This window comes from Ranitomeya imitator, chromosome 4 (genome assembly GCF_032444005.1).
Source record: "Ranitomeya imitator isolate aRanImi1 chromosome 4, aRanImi1.pri, whole genome shotgun sequence".
Lineage (NCBI taxonomy): Eukaryota > Metazoa > Chordata > Amphibia > Anura > Dendrobatidae > Ranitomeya > Ranitomeya imitator.
Genome location: NC_091285.1, coordinates 139,708,886 through 139,721,731, shown reverse-complemented (window position 1 = coordinate 139,721,731; position 12,846 = coordinate 139,708,886). Strand labels below are relative to the sequence as shown.

Here is a 12,846-nt window from a genome sequence, read left to right as displayed (position 1 = left end):
AGGAGAGTTGGCAGGCCAATTGAGCACAGTAATACCATGGTCAGTAAACCATTTACCAGTGGTTTTGGCACTGTGAGCAGGTGCCAGGTCGTGCTGAAAAATGAAATCTTCATCTCCATAAAGCATTTCAGCCGATGGAAGCATGAAGTGCTCCAAAATCTCCTGATAGCTAGCTGCATTGACCCTGCCCTTGATGAAACACAGTGGACCAACACCAGCAGCTGACATGGCACCCCACACCATCACTGACTGTGGGTACTTGACACTGGACTTCAGGCATTTTGGCATTTCCTTCTCCCCAGTCTTCCTCCAGACTCTGGCACCTTGATTTCCGAATGACATGCAAAATTTGCTTTCATCAGAAAAAAGTACTTGGGACCACTTAGCAACAGTCCAGTGCTGCTTCTCTGTAGCTCAAAAGTGGCTTTACCTGGGGAATGCGGCACCTGTAGCCCATTTCCTGCACACGCCTGTGCACGGTGGCTCTGGATGTTTCCACACCAGACTCAGTCCACTGCTTCCTCAGGTTCCCCAAGGTCTGGAATCGGTCCTTCTCCACAATCTTCCTCAGGGTCCGGTCTCCTCTTCTCGTTGTACAGCGTTTTCTGCCACATTGTTTCCTTCCAACAGACTTACCATTGAGGTGCCTTGATACAGCACTCTGGGAACAGCCTATTTGTTGAGAAATTTCTTTCTGGGTCTTACCCTCTTGCTTGAGGGTGTCAATGATGGCCTTCTTGACATCTGTCAGGTCGCTAGTCTTACCCATGATGGGGGTTTTGAGTAATGAACCAGGCAGGGAGTTTATAAAAGCCTCAGGTATCTTCTGCATGTGTTTAGAGTTAATTAGTTGATTCAGAAGATTAGGGTAATAGGTCGTTTAGAGAACCTTTTCTTGATATGCTAATTTATTGAGACAGGTTTTTTGGGTTATCAGGAGTTGTATGCCAAAATCATCAGTATTAAAACAATAAAAGACCTGACAAATTTCAGTTGGTGGATAATGAATCTATAATATATGAAGGTTTAATTGTAATCATTACATTATGGTAAATAATGAAATTTAACACTATATGCTAATTTTTTGAGAAGGACCTGTACACCAAACTGCCCAGTAAGTGACATCACTAGAATCATGATCTCTGTCACGATTCCACCAATCACTGGGTCCTAAGGAAGCTGTGACAGCTCAGTCACCAATTTGAGGCAGGGGCGTGCTGAGCGATCAGTAGTGCGAATGACAACTCAGCTGCAATCAGGCCGGCCTATGGTGTTTCCTCCAGGTGTCACTCGTTCTGGGTGTTTACCTAGCTATTTAGCTGGTGGCAATGCCAGTTATAGCTTAGCACAAGTGGTGCGTTTGCTCTGTGCTCCGAGTACTTCTATTCGGATCTGTTGCCAGGCCTTGGATTTGCCTTTGACCATCACTTGCCTAGCCCCTTTGTCTTGATCTGCTTTCTTAGAATTTTGACCCTTTTCTGTGACCTAACTACACCTTTGTCTCACCACTCTGTTTATGACATACCCTCCTGGCTTATGACCTTGGACTCCTTGACTTCCCTAACTCCCTGCTTGTCCGCGAGAAGCATTTCAACTGGCCTATACATTTGCATTTTTCACCAGTATGGATCCTGTTCCCAAGCTCTGTGACCAGGTGGCAAAATTTCAGGATCTGGCTAAGGAATATAAGAGTCTTGAATTGTCACAACATCAATAGCAGGGTCAGAAACTTAGATTGATGAAAACTTCCCATAGCTCTCCATTGCCGGGATAAAAAAAAACCAAATAGGGCCTTCCATTACAGATTCACTAGGAAACTTGGGGGTGGCCGACAAAAGAAGAGGGTACTGTCACAATTCCACCAATCACAGTTTCCCAAGGATGTCCTGAATCACAGCGTGTCCGCCCAATCTGAGGCAGGAACATGCCAAGCTGTCAGAATTGTGATGACAGCTCAACTGTTCAATCTGGCCAGGCCTGTGGCTCCAGGTGTCATCCATCTTGGGTGATTACCTGGCTACTTAGCTAGCCGGCAATGATTAGAACATTGCCAGTTGTATCTTAGCTCAAGTGGTGTGTGTTTGGTCTGTGCTGTGAGTGATTATATTCTGATCTTTGTTGCCAAACCTAGGATTTGCCTTTGACCATTGCTTGCCTAGACCCTTTGTCTTGATCTGCTAAATTATTGGAATTCTGAAGCAGGAATTTGACCTGACTGCAAGCGTGCTCAGATAAGGTGTTATCGGAGCATGCTCGTGTACTAACAGAATATCTTCGGCATGCTCGAATACTATGTTCGAGTCACCATGGCTACATGTCTCGCGGCTGTTCAACAGCTGCAACACATGCAGGGATTGCCCGTTTGTTAGGGAGATCAAACGCAGTAAAAAAGGATTTTAGGAAAATGTCAAAAGCAAAAAAAGATGCTATAGGGTTTCTACAGGATGAAAGGGGTCAAAAAATGCATCTGTGTTCCCTAAGAAAGCAAATGCAACATCAACTGATCTTCATGGTGCCATCGAAAGAAAAAACAGAATGCAAACTCTCGATAAATAGATGATGAAGTCAGGTCAAAGATTGCATAGGGAACAACTGATTATTTCCTCTATAATATATGACGATGGTATTAATAAAGTGAAGCATTGTTTTGAAACAGACCAGCATGTGTGAATACACCTGATAAGTGTTTCACTTATTATTCAGGATGTAGTCAATAATGCTGCTTCTTCGGTCAGCAGAAAGTATAGTACTACAATAGAGCAGATCGCAAATATCTTCATATATGTCGTCAGATTATGTCCAATGGTCCCCACAACCAGTCTTTATTCTATCACAGGAACCATTGTTTCATTACCCATCGGACCTCACTGGTTGGTAAAGCCTATGTAATGTCCTGAAACAAGGCTGAAAACTATAGGTTGGTATAAAGGCAGAAAGCGCTTTCGGATGAGAAACGTAAGAGGTATACCTCCAGAGATATTCTCCAAATAAATACTAGCAGATCCTCATTATATTTCAGACCTTATGCGCGTGGTTTTCCTATGGTTCCATATTACAGAGCAATTAGTGTCCTATGTGCTGCCATATGGCGCTTTCCTACTTCATGGTATTCTCTTCTAGAAGCATTTCTCTGTGGCATGTTCCATTTCATGCCAAATTACAGTTCTATTTTCACAGCCTTCTGAGCGTGGTGAGATACAATATACGCCCACAGATTTCTATGAGTGCTGAAGTAGATACATACAGTATTGTACATGTATAACGCGCCTTCAAAGATTAATGTTAAAGATTCCATTTCAATTGTGGTTATGTACATTTCACTCTAAAGAACTGCTCCTGTGTGTAAAAAAATCATGGCTGCAATAACGGAGCCAGTCTCCGATTCATACCAATGCCCACCAACTAATTCATTAGGGTCAGTAATTACAACATATTTACAAGGTGAATGCCAAATCGGTAATTTATTTTTACATTTCCAGAAACGGCACAATGCAAAGTCCTGAGAGCAAGTTCATTTGTGGTGGAATGGTCGCGGATGATCCACAATAAGGGCAGATTTACACCTCCATGTTTTTTAGGCCAGCACAATCCAGCTGCGAGTCTTCTGAAGTTCTGACCCAAACTAAAAGCCTCATATGTCCCTTTGAGGATGTTGTGTTCCGGTCAGGATACATCGATGCATGAATCTGGCCTTGGGGAAAGTTCCCAAGGTATAGAGTTGTTGAAGGCATCACGATTAGATTTGTGCAGGTGAAATCTGCAATTTGTAGTTGAAGCCGCTACAAGAAACCTAGCGGTTTTGCCAGTGTCTTTTCTCTATACATTCCAGTGTGTCTGTTTTTACTACCAGTGGCGTTAGATGTTTTCACAAAAAGAATAAACAAATGACAAAACTTCTATACTTTACAGTATTAAACACGGACAGCACATCCATGTGCTGTAAGTGATTCTCATGGATCCATAGACTTCTATCAGCCCTTGAAACCTGTGCGGCAGGAAAAAGATGGACATGTGTTTTTACACGGACCGTGTGTCCATGCCAAACACAGACATGGAATTAGCACCATAGATTATAACTGAAAGTGTGTGTCTATATCTATAGCTACACGTCAATTAGAAAAAACAAAAAATGCAATCTGTCGCTCCCTGCCGGAAAATCACTCTATTAATTTATAATCAAATGAGGCTTACGTGGGTGTGATCAGAGCCTCTGCCTCCCCCCTATTCGCCACCCATCCTTGACGCCACAGTCTGTGAGCCGAATGGCGGAGAAGTGTTCTGAGCACTTACGCATTATTTGAATATGAATTAAAACCCACAGTTTTCTACTGAGGGAACAACAGATATCAGGAAAATGTATGGTTGACATTATCTTTCAGAGCGCCACATGATCATAGAAACAGGTTGGTGGCGTGGATCGTGTCTGACATTCCCTTTAAGGAATCCATTAACTAGCTCATATTCTGGTAATTGAAAACATTTGATCCAATACTTAAGTGATGACGAGTATTATCATTTAGATAAAGCGAATGTTGGAGCCTAAGGCTATGTGCACATGTTGCGGATTTTGCTGCGGATCTGCAGCTGCGGGTCCGCAGCAGCTTGCCATGCGTTTACAGTACAATGTAAACCTATGGAAAACGCAATCCGCAGTGCCCATACTGCGGAAAAAAAGTGCAGAAACACTACGCAGCATGTAAATTCTTTGTGCCGATTCCGCAGCGGTTTACACCTGCAACATTATAGGAATCCGCAGTTGTAAAACCGCAGATGGAATCCGCAACACAATCCGCAGGTAAAACGCAGTGCCTTTTACCTGCGAATTTCTCAAATCCGCTGTGGAAAAATCCACAGAGCTCAAAACTACGTGTGCACATACCCTCAGAAAGCTCCATTCTAGAGCGCTATACTTGTGATCAGACACCAGCTGCTGCTGCCAATGATCAGACGTCAGGACAATGCAGTGATACAAGACACAGCTGTATGCCTGGCTCAGTACAGCCTGCAATGCACTGAAGCTAAGCTCGGAGACAATCTCAACATCTACTTGATGCAGGTCTCATATTTCATTAGTGAACTGAAAACAAAAGGGAAATGTGCCAGAAAACACATCGCTATATTCCGAGCTTATCCCAGAAAATTGAAACCTTGACGCTCCATGTGGTGACTCATAACCAGCATTTATTAGGAGGGCAAAGAGTGATGATGAGGATCAACTATCAGCATGGAGTCAAAGGACATGTGGATAGGGAGGTCTGCAGATCATCTGATGCCCATGGCCTACCATACAGACAGTCAGCAGTTGCCACTGAAAACATGCCAGCATAGAAGTAACATCTATAGCATGTCACCTATGGTAAAGGTCCAGTACAAATAATTACGGTAGTTTGTTGTACATACAGGCAAAACCTCAAATAACTCGCCTAGAAATAGCGCAAGGAGCCTGTACATCAGTAATAAGAGTGGGAGATCTAGAGTCGAGCAGAATCATGTGACAGCTGCGGCTCTGACAACTATAAACAACTAATCAGGAGTCCGGACAAAATTCTTTGTGCTCACTTTAAAATTATGAGTATTCAGTGGCTGAAGACACTAGGTTGTGCATTACTTTTTTTATAGGCACAGACTGACCAAAAGATCTACCGTAGTTTTTCCCCTGCACAGTGCCACTTTCCAAAAACTTTTCGAGAAGTGACTGATCAAATCAAATCGCCAGGATGGGGATCCAATGAACCCTGTGCTGCCATGCCATTCAGTGTCTATGGAACTGACAGCGACGGCCTTGTCAGTTCCATCTAAGTTAGGTGGAGATCCAAGTTCTAGTCCCTCCTGATCCTTTTTTTCAGCTAGAGGTTGCAAACTATAGTTCCCTGCTAGGTTCACATTGCGTTAGTGGGTATCCGCTAACGGAATCCATTACATAGCGCCACAAATGCAATGTAACGGATCCGTTAGCGCGCCCATTGACCGCAATGTATGTAACACATCCCTAACGCATGCCATTTTTGGCATGCATTAGCGATGTTCCGTTATTTTGTGACGGACCTCGAACGCTGTCTGCGTTCACATTGTGTTAGTGCAGTCCGTTTAGCGCATACGCTAACGGACTGCGTTAACGCAATGTCCAAAAAGGGATCGTGTTTAGCTATCGCGCAGATGCCCGATCTGCGCTAGCGAGAACGGACCCAAAAACGCTGCAGACAGCGTTCGAGGTCCGTCACAAAATAAGGGAACATCGCTAACGCATGCCAAAAATGAGGATGCGTTACATTGCGGTCAATGGGTACGCTAACGGATCCGTAATTGCGTTACTGGCGCTATGTAACGGATTCCGTTAGCGGATACCCACTAATGCAATGTGAACCTAGGTGGGTGCTCCATGGTGCAAGGAAAACCAATGAAAGGACCCCCCCACCTTTAAGATTGGTGGGGATCCCACAGGTCAGAAATAGTGATACCATAATCTAGCTTCAGATTCTAAGACAAGAACACCATTGTAAAGGAGTATGCAAGTTAGAAGCTATCAAAAAAGGACTGCTGGGTCACTTGCCTACCATTCCAATAGAGCGATAGTTGACGGTATGCATTGCTGAGGGGCTGCCCATAGAATAGGTGAGAACTTATCGGCGGGGTCCACCCACACCGTTTGGCAGAAGAGGGCACTTTCATCACCATTAGAATAGAGCGACAACGCACTGCTCCAATCAGTGGCGGACACAGACAGAAGAGGGCGCAAGTGCAAGAATAGTTTATTGGGCACTCTCTGAGTCTAACAGGACCTGCTTGCTGATTTAAGGGGAAAGTGTGCCCCTTTACGGCTGCACGAATGATATCTCCGACCCTGGCTCCAATCATTCTCTCTGGGACTTATAAGTGCCTTGTTCAGCTTTTCCTACAGCCCCATAGAGTATGATTGCATCGATGTCTCTCCATTCTAATGATGGATATGATGGATACAAATTCCCTGTTCTGCAGTCCCGGAGATCAGACCCCCCACCAATCAATATGTTATTGCTTATTCTATGGATAGGCGATGACCTGTTTTAATCGGAGACTCCCTTTAAATCCTGAACGTGGGCATGTATATGGGACAGTGCTCAGCTATGCCCGTCAGCTCCACAGACTGTGAATTGAAAGGCAGTAAACATTAGAAATCCCCCCCTTCTATTAATCTGTGGGGGTCAGCAGTCAGTTATCCCCTAACTGGCAGATTGGTGATGACTTGTTAAAAGGATTGTTACAAAGGAAACTAAAAACCTCAATTATGCAGATGCCCATTGACCCATATTAGGGGGAAATTCTTTCCTAACTCCAAATATGGCTAATACATTTAAGCAAGAATGGTACAGGGGTCGTTTTACGTAAGAACCTGAAGTATGTGGACAGAGATATGCAGGAGGGTAAGAGGACAGGGGTTAGGAATGCAGAAAACCAGATAGGATCTGAAAGTGCTGTAGTGCAGCACTGCAACAAGTTGTCAGGAGGTACAAGACAAAGGCAATAAAACATGTGAAGGTGGGTGTGCTAGTCACACAGTGCCCACCACGGCCCTAGACAGCTCGTCACACAGTGCCTGCCAGGGCCCATCACACAGTACCTATGTGGTCACATTGCAAGACTTCCTTTGTGTTAATGGACATAATAGACAAGTTGCTTTGGGAGCATTAATCAGCTGTTTGCTCTATGGCAATGGTTATATATCTCTCATTATTGGCTTATGAATGAGATGTTGCAGACTGATAGTATATGAACTAACAACAGGATCTGCAGAGAACAAAGAAAAGGTAAAGCAATAAAGGGATGAGATAATACACAGTAGCACGGATGGTGAGCGAGCCAAGTGGGCAAGTCAATGGACAGAGCTCCCCAGTAAAGATGCACCATCCCCCACATTCCTACTATCCCTCAATCCCAGGCTACAGAACTACCTCCAAAAATGGCTAAATTAACCCCTAAAACGGTATACTACCCATAGACAGTTCCAGCAATCCTATGAGCTGATCTCAACCATTTCTTTCACATGCTGTAATGATTTGTCTGATCTCACACCCTCTCCTCCCCCCTCCATCCCTTCCCCACCCAAAATGTAAGTTCTCAATGTCTCCCCAAGGTCCCCTCCCACACAATCCCCCCTAAATCAGCTCAGATAACAGAGCAGAGCCCTGGACTCTTGTGAGCCACCCTCCCTGTTCTCCAGCAATGTCCTCCAATTCCCTTTCTGCTGTTCACCAGACACAAAGAGGCAGATCTAGAGCAGCCCCCATCCAGACCTCTGCCCAGCTCCGCAGCCCAGGCAGTGGATGATGCCATCTGCCTGCCAATGCAGCATCCTCCTGCCATTCTAGCTGAAAACGCAGGCAGACCAGGAACAATGAAAGAAAACTACAGCACAGCAGCCTGAGCATCAATGACAGCCACACAATCCTGTCTAATAATCCAATCAGGCCTTCAGCCATGTAACAGGGGCAAAGAGATCCCTCCCTGCACCCTGACAGGTGGCCCATGCCTCCAGAACATGGCCCAATGTGCCCCACCCCTCACAGCAGCACTAATGCCAGCTGCTGACACTGTATGCAGCCCCCTCATTACATGTCCTGGTAGTGGGGGCCCCTATGCCAGTCACCCCAATCCCTGCAGGGGCTAAGGCCCCTCCCCCAGCCCTGCCCTGTCCTCCACATTATGTACTGCACCATTTTATCAAATGCCCCCCACTTACCCACCAGCCATTGCCATGACAATGCCCTCCTCATACCAGCACTGTCATTCTACTGCAGCACAATGCAGTGTCCATACATACACGTGCCCGTACCCAGTGCCAGGTGCCCCACAAGTATACCCCGGGCTCTGCAGGGTCCTAATGCCGGCGCACTCACCAGTCTGTGGGGATCTGCTCCTGGATCACATCCTGATAGGCAGCCAGCAGCTCCAGGCGATGGGGTTTGAAGCTAACGGAGGCCATGCCGGCTGCAGGCTGACTGTGTGCCGGGGGATGGAGAGACGAGGCAGCGGACTGAGGGAGGGATGATGAGGAGGAGAGATGGAGAGAGGTGGAGGCAGTAACTGCAGCTGGGGAGGGGAGGGCCGGGGCGGGAGGAGGGGGAGCTGCGGGGTCCTAGAGCTGCTGCCCGACCACTCATTACCCCACGCCACTGCATAGTGTAGCGCCCTGCCACAACACACTGGGAAAAAATAGACAATGCAGTAATGTCTGCAAATGATGGCATGGAAATGGCTGATAACAGCTTGCAATAGCTCTTCCTGATTAACTGGTGTAATAGAAAAAGCCTGATAGAGGACAGTAACTCACGCTGCCACATTGACTAAAACACTGCAATCACAACTCATGCGGTTTTTGTGTACTCAGGTTTGGTTCCCCCCAGGAGATTTTTATTTAATCATTTTTATTGGGTTTTTTAAACAATGTGTACCTGGGGTAAATAACAGGAAAATGGGGGAAGGAATATTAATAAAGAGTAAAATGTGCAAAGGAATATTAATAAAGAGGAAAATAGGGGAAGGAACATTAATAAAGAGGAAAATGGGGGAAGGAATATTAATAAAGAGGAAAATGGGGGAAGGAATATTAATAAAGAGGAAAATGGGGGAAGGAATATTAATAAAGAGGAAAGTGGAGAGAAGGAATATTAATAAAGAGGAAAATGGGGGAAGGAATATTAATAAAGAGGAAAATGGGGGAAGGAGTATTAATAAAGAGGAAAATGGGGGAAGGAATATTAATAAAGAGGAAAGTGGAGAGAAGGAGTATTAATAAAGAGGAAAATGGGGGAAGGAATATTAATAAAGAGGAAAATGGAGAGAAGGAATATTAACAAAGAGGAAAATGGGGGAAGGAATATTTACCACAGGAGTAAGTGATTGCGTGCCCTTCTTTTGTACTCCGTGTGAACCGTCCTGTGCTGCGTGTCTCGCATCACATGTCCGTGTCTCTGGCGGCCACAATGGGTTTTCTGTGCGGAATTTCCTTTCATAATTACATTAAATGCAGAAAAAGATGCACGTGCGTTTCCGCTGCAGAATTGCGCTAAAAACGCATGTTCTGCGTACGACTGTATCAGAGAAGCTGTCAGTGAAATACCACAAAGTATCAAAAACAAAGCGGCTTTACTAAATCCTGACAAAACTACAGCATCAAAAACACCATAAAAAATGCAAAGGAAAAACTCAAGTGACTTAATTTACCTCAGGCCATGTGCTCTCGAGTATTTGTTGAATTTTTTATCTCAGTATTTGTAAGTCAGACCCAGGAGAGGAACAAATAGAGGAAAAGTATAATAGAAACTCGTCACCACTTCTGTATTTATCACCCACTGCTAGTTTTAGCTTATAAATACTGAGGTAAAAAACTCACCAAATACATGTGTGAACGTGGCCTGATCCAGCAGAGTGGAAGGGATGTAGAGAGGTCTCGTGCCCACTGCGCTTCTTTTTTACCTCAGTGGAATGTGTCCTGCGGGGTGCGTTTCACATCCCTAACTTGTGGATTTCTCTTGCGGTACGCTGAGTTTTCTGTGCCGATTTTTCTCATAGACTTGTATTAGATGCAGAAAATCCATAACTAAAAAACGTGCATACGTTTTAGCGTGTTTCCATGGCAGAAAATGCAGGTAAACCACATAGGACTGTATAACTAAAGTTTGTTAAAGCCAAACACCGGGAAGTGTCAAAAACGATGCAGCTTTATTTAAAACGTGACATATCAAAAAGAGACAGAAAAAGCAATAAAAACGTATGTAAAAAAAAAAAACAACCTTATTTGCTTTATAGGTGCAGAAATGGCGCCGGAAAATCTGCAACATCAAAAGCTCATCATGGGAACGCAGCCTTCGGCTATATTCACACTTTGCATTTTTGCTGCTTTTTTCCTGCAGGCAAAACCTGCTTTCTTGGCAGTAATGAAACAGCATTCAAAAAGCAGGTTTTGCTGCGGATTTGTTGTGTTTTTTTGCATGCTGACAAAATTTTGGGGGGCGGTCCGTCAGGAGCAAAAAACATTACATGTAACGTTTTTTGCTCCCGGCGGTCTGCCACAACACGGCGCAACCGTCGCACGACGGTTGCGACGTGTGGCAAAGCGTCGCAATGCGTCGCTAATGTTAATCTATGGGGCAAAAACGCATCCTGCAAACAACTTTGCAGGATGCGTTTTTTGCATTGCGACGTCTGGCAAAAAACGCCAGTGTGAAAGTAGCCTTAGTCTCATCAGTGTTTTGTCAATGTCCATTTTTGCCATCAGTTTGATCAAAGATTCATTAGTTTTTCTTAGATGATAAAAAAAACAACTGATGAAGGTTTCTTAAACTTCTTCTATCATACAGTCCGCGAAAGAGAAATAGTGCACGGTTCACGAATCGATGTTTCCCGATTTTTTTTCACAGATCTGAGACATATAATCAGTGCTTTCCATGTCTAGCTTACTGTACATGTATTTAGTTTAATAAATCTCTGAAAAAAATGGCATACATTTACATAAATATAATTGCCTTGCGCAGGCGTGTACTATGGAGGACAGAGAATGAACTTCAATCCAATATTGCAGCCAGCATGCAGCCAGCGGGTAAGGAAAGGGTGAATCAAACACCCAAAAACCCCGCCCCTATGGCTGAAGATTGTTCCCTCCAAATTCAGGTGACAGAGTCCCTTTAATTCCCAGGGACGGGATAGTACGTCATAGCGATCGGCCGTACTCACGGGGAAAGCAAGGCCGATCACGGTCGGGTGTCAGCTGACTATCGCAGCTGACATCCGGCACTATATGCCAGGAGCGGTCACGGACCGCCCCGGCACATTAACCCCCGGCACACTGCGATCAAACATGATCGCAGTGTTCTGGCGGCATAGGGAAGCATCGCGCAGGGAGGGGGCTCCCTGCGTGCTTCCCAGAGTCCCTCGGTACAAGGCGATGTGCTCACCTTGTACCGAGCATCTCCTCCCTGCAGGCGCCGGATCCAAAATGGCTACGGGGCTGCATGCGGGTCCTGCAGGGAGGTGGCTTACCAGCGCCTGCTCAGAGCAAGCGCTGGTAAGCCTGCAGCCCTGCATGTCAGATCGCTGATCTGACACAGTGCTCTGCAAAGTGTCAGATCAGCGATCTGACCTTATAACATGATGCCCACCTACCTGGGGCAATGTTATAAAGTAAAAAAAAAAAAATTCCTAAATAAAGAAAAAATATATACATTGTTCCCTTAAATACATTCCTTTATCTAAATAAATAAAAAATCAATAAAAGTACACATATTTAGTATTGCCACGTCCGTAACAACCCGACCTATAAAACTGTCCCACTAGTTAACCCCTTCAGTGTACACCATAAAAAAAAAAGAGGCAAAAAACAAAGCTTTATTATCATACTGCCGAACAAAAAGTGGAATAGCACGCAATCAAAAAGACAGATATAAATAACCATGGTACTGCTGAAAACGTCATCTTGTCCCGCAAAAAACGAGCCGCCATATAGCATCATCAGCGAAAAACTAAAAAAAAATTATAGTCCTCAGAATAAAGCGATGCAAAAACAATTATTTTTTCTATAAAATAGTTTTTATCGTATAAAAGCGCCAATCAATTAAAAAATGATATAAATGAGGTATCGCTGTAAGCCTACTGACCCGAAGAATAAAACTACTTTATCCATTTTACCAAACGTGGAACGGTATAAATGCCCCCCTCCCCAAAAGAAATTTATGAATAGCTGGTTTTTGGTCATACTGCCTCACACAAATCAGAATAAAAAGTGATCAAAAAATGTCATGTGCCCGAAAATGTTACCAATAAAAACGTCAACTCCTCCCGCACATGACTCTGTGGACCAAAATATGGAAAAAT

General features: G+C 44.6%; 1 protein-coding gene across 2 annotated transcripts in view; it reads right to left on the bottom strand.

Moving 5' to 3' along the window:
• Positions 1 to 9,176, bottom strand: part of DBN1 (drebrin 1) — a 134,938-nt gene extending 125,762 nt beyond the window's left edge. The window contains exon 1 of one of the 2 annotated variants that reach the window (XM_069763965.1): positions 8,874 to 9,176. In XM_069763965.1, the coding sequence (XP_069620066.1) occupies positions 8,874 to 8,959 (86 nt within the window). In that variant the 5' untranslated portion in view covers positions 8,960 to 9,176. The remainder of the gene's footprint in view (positions 1 to 8,873) is intronic. The other variant, XM_069763964.1, reaches the window with a different exon arrangement.
• Positions 9,177 to 12,846: the final 3,670 nt, after the last annotated feature.